The sequence below is a fragment of the Rhynchophorus ferrugineus genome, unplaced genomic scaffold, assembly GCF_030347505.1.
Source record: "Rhynchophorus ferrugineus isolate W39M unplaced genomic scaffold, kcgeb_rfMv2 rfM4, whole genome shotgun sequence".
NCBI classification, from domain to species: domain Eukaryota; kingdom Metazoa; phylum Arthropoda; class Insecta; order Coleoptera; family Curculionidae; genus Rhynchophorus; species Rhynchophorus ferrugineus.
This window is the reverse complement of record NW_027472583.1, coordinates 4,813,849-4,835,161: the sequence shown is the minus strand read 5'-3', so window position 1 is coordinate 4,835,161 and position 21,313 is coordinate 4,813,849. Positions and strand designations below refer to the sequence as shown.

The 21,313-nt window shown below is 31.0% G+C and overlaps 2 protein-coding genes across 7 annotated transcripts in view; one reads left to right on the top strand and one right to left on the bottom strand.

Moving 5' to 3' along the window:
- The window catches only part of LOC143196611 (uncharacterized), a 132,721-nt gene that overhangs the window by 34,723 nt on the left and 76,685 nt on the right, over positions 1 to 21,313 (top strand). The window lies entirely within an intron of this gene.
- The window catches only part of LOC143196612 (regucalcin), a 56,808-nt gene that overhangs the window by 9,727 nt on the left and 25,768 nt on the right, over positions 1 to 21,313 (bottom strand). The window contains exon 1 of one of the 4 annotated variants that reach the window (XM_076404448.1): positions 10,034 to 10,174. The exons of 2 other annotated variants lie outside the window; for them this stretch is intronic. In XM_076404448.1, coding sequence (XP_076260563.1) covers positions 10,034 to 10,047 — 14 coding nt within the window. In that variant the 5' untranslated portion in view covers positions 10,048 to 10,174. Of the gene's footprint in view, positions 1 to 10,033; positions 10,175 to 21,313 lie in introns of those variants that run through there. One more of the 4 variants, XM_076404449.1, reaches the window with a different exon arrangement.

The following is a 21,313-nucleotide window of genomic DNA, read 5'->3' as shown; positions in this document are numbered from 1 at the left end:
ATTGTTAACTTTCTAAACAAAAAACGAAGATGATGCAAAGATTAAGATGAAGATATAAAGGTTGTATAAAAATGATAATATTGTATAAGCATGATGGTCATTATGAAGTATGATATCAGATTAAATTATTATTTAATTTTTACTTAAGACATCAACATTTTTTATTAGCGTACCAGTAAAAATATCTTTAAAAAGCTAAAAACATCAAGCTATACAAATACAAGTATGAATGTAAACTGGAATATCTTCAATATTCCCGAAGAATAAGTTATCCTGTATGATGGCATTGATAACCAAAGATTTATATTTAAATATTAGTAGTACGAAATAAGGTCAGTCTAAGTAATAAGTCAAGTCAAACTCAGATCAGAAAGAACATTCAGCAACAACATCGTTGAATGATACATCACTATTATCAGTGAACAACAACAAGTAAACATCTATAAACAAACTTCAACAATGCCGAATAAAACTAAACGAACTCAAAAAACTATTCCAATAAAAGACTAAACAACTCACCAACTTGAACTTAAATTACTCTATTGAGCCTTATTAAGAGAGTGCAGTGTATTGCATGTAAGTATTTGAGTGTCGCGTGTTAATTCCTGAATATAGACAAGATTTATACAATATAGACAGCTATATTGATGTCCAAACAATGTAAACACGAAGTATACATTTAAGCAATGGTAAAATTTGATAAAAAAATTTTATATAAGAATTCACTGTTGTGGCTCGAAGAAGAAGGAGTTGTATAAGATAATGGAAATATTTTAATTAATATATTTTTATCAATTTTTCTCACCTTCTTAAAGTGAAAAACTTATAATAATGCGAGTTATGCTGTCTACGAATTATACGAATTATAGAAATTAATGAAAAATCTAATTAAATCGATTCACAGTAATTTTACGGACACTGTACGTCACTATATTAGATTATGAAAACAGGAATCATTTCATAAATTATTATAAACTTCTGCCAACAACATATCATATCTAGTAAATAGACCGCTTATTAACTATAATATATTATTTATATTACTCCATAGAACTATAAAGGTCAAATATCGCCCTTAATCTTAGCTATTTCATTTTCTTTATCTTTATAACCTACGCATTTTCTAGGCTTTGTATAGTCTAATATTGCTATAGTTACATCGTTTATTTTCATATACAATGAAGGCTATAAACGTTTCATATACCTGTTATACTAAATATTTTCATTCATATGGGGTTCATATGTGCATTGTGGAGACGTAACTTAACTGATATTGCTTGTTTAACCTCTATTATATATTTTTAACACAGAAATAAATAGATTCTTCATAATCAAAACTTATATAGCTATAATATTTAACAGTGCATGGTTTATTAAAATAATGGTAGGAAATAAAATTTATTAAACAGTTCCACGTTCAGTTTTTATTTGTTAAAATATGAACAAAGAACAAAACTATAGTTTGCAAGATGATAAATGAATTTTAGTGTACTAGTGATAATTAAGAATTAAGAACAGTAAGAGGAATTAGAACATGAAAATATATATTAAATAAGCGCTTTAAATTCAAACAAAAAATCTAGTCAATTTAAGCCATTATAGCTGTCGGAGACAATAGTGAGGAAGCCACACGAAAATTACAACAGGCAAGTGGCAATATAAATAATTGGACACAAGCTTTGAAAATATAAATTAATGAAAGTAAATCTGTGCATGTGCAGTTCACCTACAATCAGACCGTACAAACCAATAACATTAAATAATACTATCATTCTATATAGCAACAATGTTAAATATCCCTGATTGAATCTTGATGCAACACTTCGCTAAAAGGAACGTATAAAAAAAGAAAAGAAAAGAATTGGAATTGAAATATAGGAAAATGTATTGGCTAATTGGAAGAAAATCACAATTATCAGTTCAATATCAGGGATGTTCTGCAAAGAGTAACATAAACATAATAGAGATTTTTTAGAACAAATTCCTGATAAGTATTGTGGGCGCACCCAAATACTACAGGTCTGACTTTCAGATACCAAGAGTCAGTCAAGAAATCAAGAGAATTGCAAAGGTTTATGAGGAAAGACTCCATTCTCAGGAGAATATTGAAGCATTACAACTTTTTGATACCACCAAAGTAGGACACAGTCTCAAAAGAATCAAACCATCTGATCTTGTGTAGTGTTGTATAGTAAAGTGTATATAATAAAAAATACCGCAGTGACATGTATAAACATTATATCACCAGAGACTGAGATAGGGCCGATGGGTCGTCTTCGTTATATATCTAGATTTAAGTTATTATAAAGACACAGTGTAGGTTAGTCGGAAACGACTAGTAATGATATAATAATAAAACAGTATAAAAATTCAAATATACGACTTAAACATATTTTGTACCTCATAAATATAATACATGCGAGCTGGTATTTTATAATTTGAATGTTAATGGATGCAAAATATGTATTTTGTTCAGCTTTGTGGATGATAATTGCAGGCTTAGCTTAAACAAACCCTATTTGGCTAAAAATAGATTCTAGAACACTATTTTAAGAGAACTGTGTATAATGAGGCCCAATATTTCTGAACATAACTCATTTTAAAAAATATAAAAAGAAAAAAATTAAAAAGAAATATTGGAGAACAGGGAGGAAAACTAATATAATGAAAGAAAGCGTTTCCGCCTTAATCTCTAAAGCAATTTATTTTCGATGGTTCATATTTTATTTTATTTTTCGTCGCGTCGACAAAACTAGTTCCTTTTTTTTATTTATTTATTACGTCCCATGACGGCGGCGATGCTCTCATAATTTTTATCTTGCGATTTTTTCACCAACTAATGCCCGAAAAGAAGGAATATATATTCCGAATTCTGCAAGCCGTCCATTAGGCTCTATCGCGTTTACGTCAAAGTGTTTTGGGGGAAATATTTTCTCTCGTTTTTATTTTTTTCTCTCCCCAGCAAGCGACAGAAATGCAAAAAAGACGGATTTCGTCTAAGGGGGTTCTTTGTTGTTTTTTTTTTTGAGGTGATTTGTTCGTTTTTAACGTAAATATGTTGGGATGAAATTTATATATATATATATATATATATATATATATATATATATATATAATTTTGGTTTTGAGATAATTGTGGAGATCCAGAGATGTTTATACCAGTGGTCGTCACACTTTTATGATCAGGGGTCGCGTAAGACAGTGCCGTGAATTGGTAACAGGTCAATTGAAAAGCCCCCGATCTAACAGATAGATGGCAATATTAGAATTAAATCCATATGAATATGCGTGTATAAATTTTACAGCTGTCGGATCATTAGTTTGTGAATTATAGCAAAGTTGGTGCCGTGCGAGCTTACCAAAAACAACGACGAGTTGTTTTCACCAAGACAATGCACCGTGTCACAAGTCATTGAAAACGGTGGCAAAAATCCATGAATTGGATATTCTCCAGATCTTGCCGCCAGCTAATACTTTCTTTTGGGCTATTTAGGGTCGATTACAATGTATTATTTAATTTAAATATAATATGCAATACAGTAAATATATAACATATAATATAATGCTAACAATATATAGCACAAATAGAATGTAAAACAAGTTAATGGCAAAATATTTAGAAAGACAAGTTAAACCGTAAAACTATATAAATATCTCATTTCTCAGTGAATGTTATAAGTGCTGGTACAGGTCCGTGGCTGTCAAAAAGTCATCAGTAAGTATAATTGCTCAGGTTGGACCAGTTGCTTCAACGACCTCGGCATCCCGAGTTGCTGCCTTAGAAATACATATAGCTGACGGTCTAGTAGGATGTGCCTGACGCTCAGGGGACTCTGACGTTGATCACATAGGGGTGTCTTTTTAACAAATATTCGTGAGTAAGTCTACAATGCCCTATTAATATTGTCAAAATAAATTGTGCCGATTCTCGTAAGGTTTTATAGTTATTAGGCACATTTTCTCTCAATCCAATGTGTTCCTGCTTTTTACGATGTTCAATGAAATGAGTTTTAAGTCCTGTGTCATACTTTAGTTCAATGAATTTGTTCATCAGCTGAGTTTTAGAGCACCCCAACAGACTAAATTAAATCATACCATCGTCTTTAAAATGCCAAGGGTTCTCTACAAGGATAAAACAGTTCTTAACAATTCTCATGTCATTAAACATTTTCTAATTTCTGACAAATATTTATTCAATTAAGGAACTATATCTTGATAAGTACTATCGGCATTTATATGTAATTGAAGTTTAGCTTGATATGCAAATATTTTATTTGTCATTTGTCCGATCATATTGTTAGATCCTTAACTCTCTTAATTTAGAGTTTACTGTTAGAGTTATTTATTGTGGTACTTCAGAATAAGATCAGCCAAAAAATCCTTTAATGTCCATGATTCATCGTTGAGAACTTGAGGATATTCTTTAATACTTTATTGTAAAAATGTAATTATTTCGGATTTTAGAGGAAAGTTAGTTTTAATTTAAATGAATATGAAATGGACAGCCAATGGCAATAGATACTGATCTCAATTTATTTACAGTCATCCAAAAAATTACGACTTCTCGTATGGCTTTTCATGATTAAGATGTCTTTGTTTATGATTCCCTCCGCAGGAGTACCGTGCAAAAATTGAGCACTGAGACACAGAAGATATATCTGTACTAATATCACATGAAAAAATAAAGTATTTGCAATTCTGTCAGATAGTGCCTCAAACATGTTCAATCTTCAACTTTGTGTTGACAAGTTGATTCAGTAAACATAAGCTTTTTACTTTCGACATTACTTGTTTATTATTTCAGACAAAGCCTGAGAAACGGTTAATATGCGCTCCTTTATTACTTCGGCATCAGTGAAAGGTTTCATCCTTTCTGCAAGAAATATTATGTTGTTGCCATAATGTTTTATTGACGATGAATTGAAGTTATTAAATAAGCTACTTTGTTCATCCTTTCATTCGATCCCAAATGAAATGCCTCAGTGAATGAATTGTGCTTACTTGTTTAGTACACGTATTTCTGTTCTTGCCAAAAAGTCCAATAGGGACCAAACTATAGTTTTACCGGAAAATTGGTTAAAAAATATGGAACAAAATGGTATATATGTCAGTGATTAGCCAAATTACTGTTTCATTTGGAAATTTTCAATAGATCAGATAATTAATTTAAAAAAAATGAATATTATGATAAGAAATGAATATGCAATTATCTGATTATCAGTAAAAGTTTTATAACTCTCTATGATAGTTTATGTACTTAAAGATAAATACTAGAGATCATTATAACCATCAGTTGGATTATGTTCGACATTAAAACATTTTACGATTTCAATAGCAAGTTCTCTAGCTGGAAAACTGAATATTCGATTCAATCAAAGTGATAACATTTCCATTATTTGTATAATTAGACGTCGAACAGACTGATTCGTAGTTTGTTAAATGTATTTTCGAAATTTAATGTTCGTATTAACAAATTCAACAAATCAGTTGACTTCACCTATTCACCGTTGACAGTTCTGTTATTTTGTATCAATCTACCCGTAAAACCGACGCCATATCGATCCGGACAATTAGATCTAATAAAAATAGATTCGGTGACCAAAACGAAACGATTTCGTATTCGCTTTTTGTGACATCGGTGGAGGAAGTGGGATTTTGTACGAATCAAGCTACCGATTTTGTTTGGTGTAGGCTTTTATTATGCTGCAGATAATCATACGGCACGTTGTAATTTCCAAACTATACCGAAAATTATATGGAATTTAGATTAATTCTATATTATGAGAGATATTTGTTCGATAACTATAATTTAAATGAATATATACTGTCATTTATTTATTTAAAGTTATTAATTTTAACTAGAGATTAAATACCGTTCAATATATTACTGTTTAAATTCTTACTATAGCCAGCATATTTCTGCCAACATTGCCATATTTGAAGATGATAATACGCCCACACACACAGTCAAAATGGTCCAGTATTACTTTTGAAGGAAATCTGAATATAATTGAAGAGCAGAGAGTGAACAGTAGATTTCCATCTCCAACATCAATTGAAGCTATTGGTGGATGGCTAGTGGCAGAAAATCGTATGGAATTTAGAGTAATTCTATATTATGAGAGACATTTGTTCGATAACTATAATTTAAATGAATATACACTGTCATTTTATTTATTTAAAGTTATTAATTTTAAGTAGAAATTAAATACCATTCAATATATTACTGTTTAAATTCTTACTATAACCAGCATATTTCTGCCAACATTGCCATATTTGAAGATGATAATACGCCCATACACACAGTCAAAATGGTCCAGTATTACTTTTGAAGGAAATCTGAATATAATTGAAGAGCAGAGAGTGAACAGTAGATTTCCATCTCCAACATCAATTGAAGCTATTGGTGGATGGCTAGTGGCAGAAAATCGTATGGAATTTAGAGTAATTCTATATTATGAGAGACATTTGTTCGATAACTATAATTTAAATGAATATACACTGTCATTTTATTTATTTAAAGTTATTAATTTTAAGTAGAAATTAAATACCATTCAATATATTACTGTTTAAATTCTTACTATAACCAGCATATTTCTGCCAACATTGCCATATTTGAAGATGATAATACGCCCATACACACAGTCAAAATGGTCCAGTATTACTTTTGAAGGAAATCTGAATATAATTGAAGAGCAGAGAGTGAACAGTAGATTTCCATCTCCAACATCATTGAAGCTATTGGCGGATGGCTAGTGGCAGAAAATCGTATGGAATTTAGAGTAATTCTATATATATGAGAGTTATTTGTTCGATAACTATAATTGAAATCAATATATACCTTAATTATTTTTATTTAAAGTAATTAATTTTAACTACAAAGACTACGAAACCCTATATAACGGAAACTAAGGCTAAGAGGCTTAAGAGATGATGATGATGATTATCTAATCATAAAACCTAGACACTCAATGATTGAAAGAATGTGGTATGGTCTGATAAATCATCGTTTACATTGTTTTCTACAAACGACTGGGTTTATATATGGAGAACCCCAGAAGAAGTCTACGATCCGGACTGTACGCTTTCTACAGTCAAGCATGGTTATTCGTTATGATTTGGGCGTTATATTTTGACAATATCGTAGTATATATGTCAATAATAATGAATAAGTATGTTATAACTGTTTATATTTATTTACATATTTAACAAATTTTTTAATTTTATTTATTTATAACTGATAAAATAACATAAAACAAAAAACCAAGAATTTTATTTCATTTGAAATCGTTCGTTTTATTGAGACTTGATGATTTTGAGTCAACTCAAGAGGCTTAAAATCAACTCAAGAGGCATTGGTGTCATTTCTATGCTAACTTATAGAGACTTTGTCCATGTATTACCTCCTGATTTGGAGGAATCCTGAAAAAAAATCTTGAAAATAGCCATTTTCCATTTTCGAAAATTTTCATGTACTGGTACACTTCATTTTACGCTGTCAAGTTAAATTTATCTTGTTAATAGAGGTGTAAATATTGCGTATTGTCTCAGAACGCAACTTAGCCGCAAGCGGTTTTATTCCAAAGTATAAGAGATGGAAAATCTTAATACAGCGTCTATAAGTCATTAACTCTATAGAAACGCGAGAGAAGAGTTTAATCCTTTATGAACTATTTTGATAATGCGCAAGGTATTGAAATTTGCTGGAGTTTCACGTAACCTAATTTAATATTTTACGTGAAAAACAATTTTATCGACTTAGATAAGAGCTGCATTATGCTATAGCAAAAATTGAATAAATCGAGTCTAGATCTTGATTTAAAAAAGTCCTTTATTGGGCAAAGATGTAAAAGTATTGTACTAGTAGTCATATAGGACATTGTCTTGAACATGGAATAGGTTATTCTGCACTTAAAATATTTACCATACTTTAGTAGATAATTTTATAGCTAATAATGTAAGGTGTATGTATTACTGTTATTAATATATGATATTGAATTAAGTTGGTATCAATATTTCGGTCTAGAACACCAATATATAGATTTTTTCTGTTTTATGAAAGCGTAGATAAATACCCTGCATACATCCATGGTTTTCAATTATGTAAAATGACTGGAAACCTATTGGAAAAGGGCTTCCGCAGCAAAGTGACGATGAATTTGAACACCGACAAGTTTAAAATGAGAAAATTATTCAAATAAGTAGACACCGTACTTAATTATGGTAAATTGTTCCCGTTCACTTAAATTCGCTCGTCATCAGGCTCGACTAAATAGAACTAATCTACAAAATGCATCATACTATGTTTTAAATTTATGCGATATATAACTAATAATTTATTTGCCTTTATAGTATCATTGCCGAGTTATTGTGACACCTGTCTGTACATGGAAGTGATCAAGATATTGTATATGATTATTTCGTTCTGCACATATGGGATAAACTATATATAGTTGTTTATGATGTGCTATATCTATGGTCAGATAGTTACTCATTTATTAATTTCTTTTATATGGTCGCGAGATTTTGAGGATTATAATTTGGAAAAATAACATGACACTAGTTATGAATGATATGTTAATCATAACCAAAATATAAATAAAAATTATGATATTCTAGATATGGAAATGCCAAGAAAATTATCAAAATATCATAATTTAAAAGCTTATTAATAGCAGATATTGTAAAATCTGAATAGTTATCTAACATTGTTTGATAGTGGTATTAAATTTTTTTAGATCAATATTAATGTCATTGTTCCTAGTGATTATTAAAAATATTATGTACACGCATATATGAAAATACATAAATAATGGGTACTGAAACTGTTACTGACCATATCGTTCATTTTTGAAGTATGCAAAGTACTACGAGATGTATTATATTTAGCGTCTCTTGTTTCATGTTCTTTCTTGCTTTCGCTCAATATTTTTGCTTTCACCCGATTTTTTAAACCTTTTCTGCAGTACTTCATTGATCCATATTCATGGTTCCCTAAGGTTATCTTCGGTGTTTTCACCTTTTCTTCGCTGCTTACCAGGCTCTTAACCTATCTCCTCTATGGGAATGTTATTCTTTATATTTTGCTAAGATATTTCATTCCCACTGAATTCTGCTTTCATCTTTTTTGATAGTTTTTTAGAACACTACTATTATTTTTTGTTTTAGAAAGCTGTATGCATAATACCGTAATATGCGTAATCGATGATATTATGGAGCAAAAGACAAAATCTTTGAAATATGACTTAACTTTAACCAAATGCTTTGAATACTGACAGCGTTGTAGCACAAATAAATTGGATTTCTTGCATCGTTAAACTCAGATTACCAGCCTTCATTCAGAGAAAAATTCAAAAATAAATTATTTTATTTGCCATATTTAGTTTCCTTTGACTGAAAATTCTGAATTGTTTCAATCGGACGGTGATATAATAGTCAGCCAATAAGACGCCTACTTGTCTTGCATTCTTAATTATTAAATTTAATTAGAATTTTTTAAAATGTTAGAAATTTAAACAATATTTTAATAATATTTAAATAGTATTATTATGATAACAGTATTAATGTTTCAACAACGATATGTTATATAATTATTATTTTATAACATACCTTAAATCAAATTCTCAAGAGAAAAACGAACAGAATTGAATTTGAACGAACATCGAAATTAGCTCGAGAATATTATCAAATAGATCACATTGATTTTGTAAATATAATGGATACTTTTTAGGGATTATTTTATAAAACAGTCTTTTATTCAACGTTCTATAAAAAGTAAACACCAGCTTGCTAGCTTAGTAAGTTGTATCTGAAAACTCTATTTTTTTATGAAATCTAACGACTTATGAAAAAAAAAAGGTTCATGAATAACAGCAGTTTCATTTTACTACCATAAATTATTTATACAGAACGGTCTATAGACGACTATTAGCGTAATAATAACAACATTAACGGACAGGTACACAAAAAATATTTTACATTTCTGCACGACAACAAAACGATTAGTAATTTTCATGTCAAGTACAGAACTTACCACATTTTACTCATTCAAATAATCAACCGGTATGAAATCGGTTGTTGTTCACCAAACCTAATAGAAAATCTCATAAAAACTACACTTCATAAGTTTATACGATTTAAACTGCGCTTATATAATCGGTTAATGTTTATTACTAAAATATAATTACTCTCGCGTAAATATAATAGTTAACATCGAAAAAATTTATAGATAGTGTAAATCAATAACAATACGATAGAGTTTTATTTTTAATTATTTATGTGTATGACTATATGTTGGTCTTTGTTCGATTGTTTCTATTATTATAATGTATTAGGGTTCTCTAGTTAAATGCTAGACTATGCCAAAGGTGCCACTTGTACTTGATGTCGCTACAGTAGCCATATCCCCTTTTAGTGCAGTTTGGGCCGTTCAAATTCAAGTACCTTTTGCTTTAGATGTATTTAGATTTTATTCGAATCCTGTTGGGGCATGGCGATGGTAAAATTTGTGAATGTTCCAGGCAAGAGTGTAAAATCCGATAAGGAAAATGATCCCAGTCACGCCAGTAACCAGACTGGGTAAGACAAGATGTCTTCTGGGATGATTTCTAAAGTTGGTCACTCTCCAGTCGGTAGGCTTAATGCTGAGGACCTTGGTTCGGAGCTCACGTTAAACTTTAGGCCCAATCCAGATAAACCCATAGTTGGTAAAAGGAGACTAATATATATATATATATATATATATATATATATATATATATATATATATATATATATAAGAACTGTTTGGTCAATTTATATGATATGGAGAACTTATAAGGAACAACTTAAGTTGAGTTATATTGAGACTTGAGATTTCTGGATGAAAAATTGAATAAGATATTTTCACCAGCCTCTTTTGAAATCAACTTTACATAATTAAGAGAAATTTTCATAGACCTAAATAAACAATAATGGGACGGGCTATAATGAGGATGCATTAAGAATTCCCATTGAATAAGTAGTACTAGAGATATACGACGTATAAAACCGAAATTAATTTTTCACCAAATTAGTATAATAAAAATTAGAGATAGTTCAATAGAGAGAGATTTGTACTCTGAAGTATTTATATTTTATTTCTATATTGTTTCTTCCTTACTTATCCTACAGTTATACATTCTAGTAAATCCTCATTACAAATAATAATTATGACTTAAGGAAAATATATTAATATATGCGAGAAACCAAACATGTCGATTGTTCATGTCATCTCAATTTATTTATTCTGGAACGATTATCTGGTTTATGAAATGAGCTAAATTTATTATTGCACGTCCAATGAACGAAATAATGCACGTCATAGATGAAGTCGACTGTATTATTAATTGCAGATTGTAAAATCCGGTGTGTATTGTTCCTTCCCATTTTATCCTAGTTAAGAAGAGATAGAATGTTGTTCGGTGCATTTAAAGATGTAATTCGCCTATAAAATTCTAATCGTACTAGTGGAATATGTTGGCAAATATCTGCAAAATCCTTAACAATAGCGATAATAATATAACCTCTAATAAACCGGCAAAATTTGTAAACCAAAAGTCAGATTTGATGCGACAACATTACAACATGCTGACGTCACAAATTTTGATGACGTGTTTAACTGGAGAGGTTATATATTTATAATAACAATGCATCTTCTATTCTAGTTCAAATATTATATTGTATAATAAATTAATATAATTTTTAGCTTGTTAATACAACTCAAGCTGAACTTAATAAACCTATTTTGGCAAAGAAAAATAATTCAGGGTAAAAAGAATCATTAAAGCACGGATCATCTAACCACTTCAAATAAACTTATATATGAATGCTAGTATATCATAATGTTTTGCCTGTACATGTTTTATTAAGCCATAACGTATTTTTACCAAAACAACAATAACAATAAAACAATTTGTATCATTTTACTAGCGATATAGTGCTAATGAGATTTAGTGTATTTGCCAGATTTTCAAGGTTATTTAAATATATAAAAATAAAAGGTAATTTTAATATATATATATATATATATATATATATATATATATATATATATATATATATATATATATATATATATATATATATATATATATATATATATATATATACGATTGCTTTTTTGAATATTAAATGTTTTGAATAAAAATTATATGTATTACTCAAAAAATGATATGAGTGACGTTTTGATATTAAATTAACAAATTAATTATTATTATAATAATTATGTATTATGTATTATAACAATGAATAGAGTTTCTTTATTTTTGTAAATTAATCGAATAATCCCTTGGTCAAGTCGCGAATTATCATCCTCATCAAGTGATGAGGCCGAAAAAATGGTAGTCGGAAGGAAAAAGTCTGTTGAATATGGGGCATGGAATAGGACTTTATATAAAAGAATATCATTCCATATAACAACAATGCTAAATATCTCGGAATGAATCTCGATGCAAAACTTCACTGGAAGGAACATATAAAGATGAAAAGAAAAGAACTGGAATTGAAATATAGGAAAATGTACTGGCTAATTGAAAGAAAATCACAATTATCAGTACATAATAAATTGCTATTATATAAGCAAATACTAAAACCTATATGGACATACGGAGTTCAATTATGGGGATGTTCTGCAAAGAGTAACATAAATCAAATACAAATTTTTCAGAACAAAGTCCTGAGAGGTATTGTAGGTGCACCCAAATATTATACCTTCAGATACCCACAGCCAGTCAAGAAATCAAGAGAATTGCAAGGGGGCATGAGAAAAGACTCAATTCTCACCCGAATAATGAAATATTGCAATTTTTGGATACCACCAGAAGAGGACACAGACTCAAAAGAATCAAACCGTCTGATCTTATGTAGTATTGTGTAGTGAGGTGCATATATTAAAAAATTCAGCAGTGACACGTATAAACATTATTTCACCAGAGACTGAGTTATGGCCGATGGGTCCACCTACTTATATACCTAGATTTAAGTTATCATAAAGACAAATTGTAGGTTAGACAGAAACGACTAGTAACAATATATTAATTAAATAATAATAAATATAAAAGTATCTCTAATGGGAATATTTACGAGTATTTTTTTTCCGAAATCATTCTTCAAGTTTCTATAAATTGCATAAAACGCTCTGGAATAACAAAAGCTTCTAAAGAATATTATGTTCAACAATGCCAAGATTCATATAAAAAGTCCGGCACATGAAAACTGTGAAGACCAGAAATATAAATTGCATCCCTTGTATACATAATAAGAAATATATGAATGATTATTATGTGATTTAATAGCATTAATTGTTCAAAATTTCCCATTGAGACGTTTTTAACAATCTTTCGGTTCACCAACACCTAGGTAGTCGATGAGAGGATAAATTGAAGAATATACAATTGTCCACTGTAAAGAATTGTTTTCAGAACCAAAATAATTAAATCACATAATTATCACACACATAATTTAGGATGAGCTTGCGCCGCATTTTACGTTTCCGTCAATAAAAATCAAAATAGGCAGGGGTTAGCGCAGTGGTAAAGGCGACAGGACGGTCCACCTAATATTGCGATAGTCGCGGGTTCCGGTCACGCTGGGGCATTGTAGTGAAATTATATTTGTGATTGTTTAATATTTGTGATCGTCCTAGGCAAGAGTGTAAAATCCGACAAGGGAAATGATCCCAGTCACGCCAGTAACCAGGCTGGGTAAGACCGGATTTCTTCTGAAATGGTTTCTAAATTGGTCATTCGCTAGAACAGGTGGTTCGGATCCCACGTTAAATAGTAGGTCCAGTCCATATAAACCTCTAGTTGGTAAAAGGAGACTTTAAAATATATAAAAAAAATTAAAATATGACAAAAATCTCCCCTGAAATCACGATTAATAACTAAAAATGTATGTGTTGTTCAACACATATATTACTCTAGAAAATTATATTTAGTATACTAAATGTTTTCACCTTTATGCCCTCTTTACCGCGTTACGATTCATTCAGTTCATTGTGCAAAGTTTAACCATTCAAATGTGTGTACAATCGATGACTTTGCTCCCTTTAGAAAATGGCTATTGCCCCATTTCTTGTATGTGGAATTTCTGGGGCATTTATAGACGGCAGAACGGAGACAATAAACAGCTCGGAGTCGGACTGTGACCCGGGCAAAGTTAAATTATCCAGAACGTGGAACTTATTTTATTTAAGATGGGCGTCTCCGCGCAGTTTTTGCCAAGATTTATCGACACGGTTGTTCCTCGAGAGACCAGCGACAAATTAGGTACATACGAGTTTCTTAATGGCGTCATATTTTATCACATTCATTACTATTTTTTGCGGGAGTTTCTCCGTGAATCTCATAAGAAAACGTTCTATAATCATAAAAAAGGTGACGTTATTACTAGAAGAAATTTATATCGAAAGAAAGAATTTTTCTGTGCACAAAAAATACAATTAAATGGTTGCGACATTTGCTGTCTTCTGATAATGAACCAATAACGGACATACCAGATGACATCAAATATGATCAGACTATAAAGTAATAAAGAGAAAATTCTATAAGTCTTTGGAGAAATATTTTGCGCTTTCGAATATCTATATGTTACTATTTTGAACATATTACTTATTTTAATCGCTATGCTAAGAGGCGCACTCATCAGTTTATTAGTCGGTAGTACAATTCGAAAGACGCCATGTAAATAGAAGATATTATGGTAGCTCCTGAATGCAAAGCTTTTGTTTGGGTTTTAACTTGTTAAAGTACCGTCAGTTCAAAAAATTTTGAGTATGTTAGTCTATGAGCTAGCAAGGTTTTTGAGAGATAATTTCAGGTAAGCGGATCTCTTGACATATCATCTCTTTCTCTCTCTCGGTCAGCAGCATCCGGCCCAGCAGGTGTTGCGTTTACCAGTGCGCATCGTACCTGTGCAGGTAAAATTATTCAATTTTTAAACTAATTAAGAATGGATACTTTTCTCTAATGGATTTTGATAGGCTTAACGAAAATATTTAATTCGTTGCCATACATTTTTATGTTCGTTTATAATGTGCCAGACGCTAAAAAAAATCAAATTATTTCAGTATGGCTGTAATCATTATACGATATTATTTAGTATCAAAATACGTAAAATTATTTTGCCAGACTATCACTACATAGTATAAAACAAAGTCGCCTTTTCTGTCCCTATATCCCTATGTGCGCTTAAATCTTTAAAACTACGCAACGGATTTTGATGCGGTTTTTTTCAATAGATAGAGTGATTCAAGAGGAAGGTTTATATGTATAATACATGCATAATATACTAAGGCAACATTGCTAATTTTAGAGGTTTCTAACGTGATGTCGTAAATTAACCTATTTTTTTAGGCTTATTTAGCAATTAGCAAAAACGCTGCCTAACCCTACGAGTTAGATCAAATTAATGTACTACAGTATTGTACACCATAAAAAGGTCTACAAAAAAAGTCCGCGATGGTATATGTTTATCTTTTAGGGATAACCCACATTAATCATTTTTATTGTTTACTTTTTACGTGAGAAAATGGCTTATTTACGAAGCTATTTTAAGCAATACGGCATTAATCCTTATCGAATTAAGTACCTTAAATACAGTGTGCAATTAATATAGATCAATATGGTTCCTTACAGCATGTAAATTAAACAAATATTTTCGGAGATATTACAAATTTAAAATTTGCGTTTAAAAATGTGTAATGTAATAAAAATTGTATGAATTTAGATATTCCAAAGATAGCAGGAAATCTTCATAGTAAGTATAGGGGAAGAGGAATTGTTTTACTCCAAATTTAATGCGTGCAGGCCAAGGGCAGTAATGAATGAACCAAAAATACTGGATCGATTTTAATCATGTTTTCATTGAGTGACATAGGCATATATATTTTATGCCCGTGCAAAGTCGGAGCGGGCCGCTATGTTTTTATATACAACGTTCATATTTTTTCTGTAGTGTATTTAATTTAGTATCAGCATTGCACCCGTGCGAAGCCGGGGCGGGTCGCTAGTTGTTATAATAAATACATTTTCACCCAATGACTAATTGTACAGCATTGTTCTTTACACGTTACAAAATAATTTCGATACCAGTGTTTGTATACCAAACCCAAAGTAGAGCAAATACGCATCTTATTAATTTATCATTATTTCTTCACATTTATTGAATCTATAACATCCACAAACGTAACAAAAACACTTTGAATCGACTTTGCAAAGTTGTCTCTGCATTTTCGTACATTCCGAAGCTCAATAGCAGGCTAGAAACAAGTGCTAAATAGTCAAATAGCGTTAAAAGGATTTTCTGTCTGTTCTGGTCAAAAAGTTGACCCGAAATTGTAAAGTTATTGTTTTATGTATATGTTATATTTTATAAAAATAAGTGGAAATAATTTATAAATCTATGATAATACGTGCCTGTAAGACTACATTAACACAGCATAATAATGTTCGCATTTATCCATTGTTGATGGTAATGGCAATGCAGCATCAGAGCGCCCATTTCGGCAACGTCGCTTCGAAAAAATATCGACATGGGACTGTCAAATTACCACCGGCGGGCTAACAGAACAAAGACCTATTTGCATTGTAGCCTATCACACGGGAAACATGAAAATATTTGACAGGTATACGAACTATTCAATTACTCACCGGCCGGTTTATTAGGTTTTTGTCTGCTTGGTTGGAAATTGAACGGGTTGAAGTTGTAACTGATTTATGCTGGATAGAATAGATATTGTTTGAAACGTGGTCAATGTTATGTTCTTTATTAAACAACCCTATATGGGAAATAACAATAACACATAAACAGATTTTGCTATTAGAAATCTCCATTGACTGCCAGAAATAAGAATCTGAAAGGTTTTGAATATACCAGGTGTACCAGAAAATCATTGCCGTTTTTTTTTTGGAAATAACTACATTAATTTCATGAAAATGGAAACATTGTTTGTTCAAAGTATTGGCCATTTGATTTTTGTCCATATTTCAGGCAATATATAGATGGTATCCAAAAAAACCGTGTGTCTTGTCACAAAAACTAACACGTCAAAATCACCAGTTTTGAATTTTTGTTTTCAGCGGATTCTTTTGATTAGGCGAAAAAGATAACACTTGCTGCAGATGCACGGTTTCAGACAAGAAACATCAAGTAAGAGACGAGAAAGAGGTATAAATCTGTGACGATGTTGCTTTCGCAAAATGTAACATGTATAGCTTTGAAGTTTGAAGTCAGTAGAATAAAATAACATAGGTATCAAATCATAACATTGCACGCTTAAGCCTGGCTAGATCTGTTAAAAAAATCGGTAATCATTTTCCGGTACGCCTGATATTCATATATGGCCCTTTTAACTTCTGCATTAGATCCGAATTGATCCTCATAAGCATCAAACTTATTTCTGAATCAATATTAAACAATTTAGGGACAGATGAATGTCTGAAGATATCAAATTACAGCCTAAATAATGTCAAGTATGTACCCCAGTTCTACACGATGATCCATATTTCAGACGTGGTGATAATTGGCCGGACAAGATCCGTACTGAAGCGGTCCAAAGATTCGAAAAATAAAGAAAGGAAAACGAGTAGTAACCGTGGATAAGAAACTGATCGTTAATGAACGTATAGAAATTGTAAAAACTATAGAGGTATTAAAAAAAGGATAATTCAAGCAAGTGCTAGAGAAATACGGAAGAACACGAAGGAAGAAGGAAGAAGACAAGATAAGAACACTTTATAAATATTATAGCCAAGAATTTTCTCAAGTAGCTTTGAATAATTCAATATATTTATTAGTTACTGCAATTGCTTTTGGATAACACCAGTGTGTATTTTCGTTTAATTGTATTTTAGATGATTTTAATTATTAAGCAATTGATAGAATATTACTCTTGTGTTGTGTAGAATTATCAATATACGTATTGTGTTTTTTAAAATTAATTACGTCTTACATTAGATATGCTTAGTACAATCTTAATTTGTCAATTTATTAATACTGTTCTGCTTAATTGTTGTTTGTATTTTACAAGTTAAAATAATTTTAAATAACACAATTATAATTTATATTATTATAATTTTATAATTATAAAATCAGAATTTATTTAAATAAACTACTTAAAACAAAGATAAGAATACACTGGTACACTACACAAGTTCGTGCTGGTTTGCTTCAATCTTATGATTAAGGGGATAAAAATACTTAATTCATACGCAAGAGTCCTATCAGAATAAAGACTCTCTAGTTATACTATACAGCATGAAGACAGAAGAAAATAATTATTATAACAGACTTCGATGCCAGTAAAACTCCTGATATGGATACTGATTGAGGAATATTTTTATTTTCGTTGCTAAATATCTTTGCTTTTTTACAGGTGAGCTACATATATTTCTTGTCTATAAAGAATTACAATTACTACAATTACTATTAATGTAACTTAACTTTAAATACAATTGTTTTTTCTACATTCTATGTATAATATTTTCTCTACATATATCTGAGTATATGTGTGTACCCTATCGATATTCATTACTTTATTTGTTATTTTATATGAAGAAATATGTCAAATCCCATAAAGCACTTTTACAATATTACAATATTATGGTGATGCTTCTCCGCCAAATCCCAATTGTCTGTTTTGGTTTCAACGATATAAAAATGGGGATTTTGATGTGCATGGCAACGAACTGCTTGGAGGACTTTGGAATTTAACAATGATTTGCAAGACTTTTGAACGAAATCTGCGATAGGAGAGATCTAAAATGGCTACCACACGAATTGATCGATTTGTCCAATATATTCAACAAGCGGTCACCATCATGACTATGAAGTCTTCTTGTACACATGGTAGAATCAGGTGTCGTATATTACACGCTCTTAAAATCAAATGAAGCTGTACTGCAGATGTCTACCGACCTCAATTGACGTATTGTTGTGAAAAAGCAAGTGATTAGCAGACGTAAATACGTCCCCGTACATGTAAATGCTCGGCCATATGTTACTAGAGTTGTGAAAGATGCGTTGATGCAGCTATAATGGGATGTCTTGCCGCACTTAGCGTACTTAAGGTACCAGACGTAGCTCCTTCTGAATACCGCTTGTTCAGATCGATGCAACATGGTTTGGATTGCAAATGGGTTTGAAATGCTGAAGAAGAAGTCGTTCTTTCAACGCGGTATCGCTATGTTACCAGAAAGTTAAGAAAAATTTGTAGAAAATGATGTAAAATATTTTACTGTATATTTTGTTCCCAATAATTTTTTTTAAAGAGAAAAAATTATCATAATGCATACGAGCATCTAATAAATCGTTTGGGTTCTATTCGAATTTACGGCGATCAAGTTGAATCGATTATATGATGAAAATTCTCAATAGATCTCTTGCGATTCATAAAATGTAAAAGGAAAGTAAAGGGATTTTAGGAAAAGTAAGTTAATTTAGTAGGACTTTTATATTTCATCCGTTATATTAAAAATTAAAACTATCCCGCCGTGAAATCTGGAAGGACGAAATGAAACGCTTCATTAATTTCGAAGCAGTCCCACTTATTCCTTTTCTTTTAGCTTAATCTACTGAGATACGAAAGGGGGCATGTGCAATCTTTGATATCCATGATTATATGAGGATGTATGATATGTTATTAAGTAGACCGAAAGTCTAATTTGTTGGGGGTCTCTCGAGAAACAACTCTGTTAATAAATCTCTTCCAAAACTTACCGCCTTTAACAAATTTTGGGGTCGACCTTCTTGAATAAAATAAATGATTCTTCGTGGATAATTTAACTTTGCCCATATAGTGTCCCCCTATCAAGTTGTTTATTAAATTAAGCAGAAAAAATGACACAATAAAATGTACAGGGAAACATGTATGTGGAACTTTCAGATATAGTACGAGGGTTAAGCCGAAAAGCCAAAAAGTAATCAATACACGCTTGTATTGGGTTCTTTAAATAAGGCGAGGTTGACGTTGACATCGGATGAGATAATTTACACCAGTGTAAATGAAAATCTTGACTCAAGAAAAATTTGGCCGAAAGGAGCTGTACGATACTTCAGTGATAAATACAATTCAATTTATGTTGACCTGCTGATATCAATAAACCAACGGGAGACACTACACTTATGATAAAATTTTATAGAAAAATGATAGCTTTATTGAAACATAAGAGACATTTCATTTTAATTTTAATCATTCAGTTTTTATGTTAACTATAAGTAAAAATAACCTTAAAACCTGAAAGTCAGTCTTAAAATCAATTTGAAAAGACTGTTTGAAAAGTATAAGTCATTACAAACATGATCAAAGAAGTAAACTATCCAGTAGAGATACAAGAACTAATCAAATAGAAAGAAAAATCAAAAACAAACCGAGAGCAGAGAATGTTTGAGAAATAACTCAAAGATTTAAAGAGAAAGAATAATCAGTGAACTGGAACTTCTATTTACAAGACCATCAGCATATAAAGAGTCTGATTGCCTATTCTGGAGACTAACCAAGAATATTAATTGATGTATTACATCTTTAGTCTCTGTAAGAAGCAATAGTAGACTAATATAATATGGCGACTAATGGACTGACGAGTAGACTGAGTCAAATGTAGATCAAGCATAGACTAGTCATGATATAGTTAATAATGACTTTTTTAACAAACGAAAAAAATATTTAAGCAAACTGTGGCGATCGCCACGACCCTTTAGGCCACCACGAATACATCAACAAGTACAAAGGTTGGCAACGCCAGTGAATTGGTACCATGCGGTTCCAGGGTATAAAAGACCATCACGACGATGTCTCGCTCTCTTTTCTTTTCACCGTCCCCTTGTAACAGTACCACTTCCACAGCGCTACTGTACTTCCTCTACTTAACCTAATATCCTGTCAATTCTCCCATCGACCACATGTATCAACCAGTGTTTTTAGTTCCCGTGCAAATTCCTTCCAAAAATAGTAGTGAGTGTTCTGACAAATAATCGCAGCGGCAGCCACACATTTCGACCGACTAACCAACCCGACGAACATTCCTACACAAACCATTTTTGGAAAAAATATTACTCAAGAGATTAAGACTAATAATAATAATACTTAAAAAAATACTCTCGATAATCAAACATAGAATCAAAGACATTCTTTGGAAGAAAAATAAGTATGTTCTTAATTTATTTAGAAATATCAACTTGCCACAAAACTTGCACAGAATCGTAATATATGAACTAAATAAAATACTTTTAAGGCAATATGTGGAGATAGTGAAAATTGACAATATGCGAGACAATTGATTACAATATGTAGACA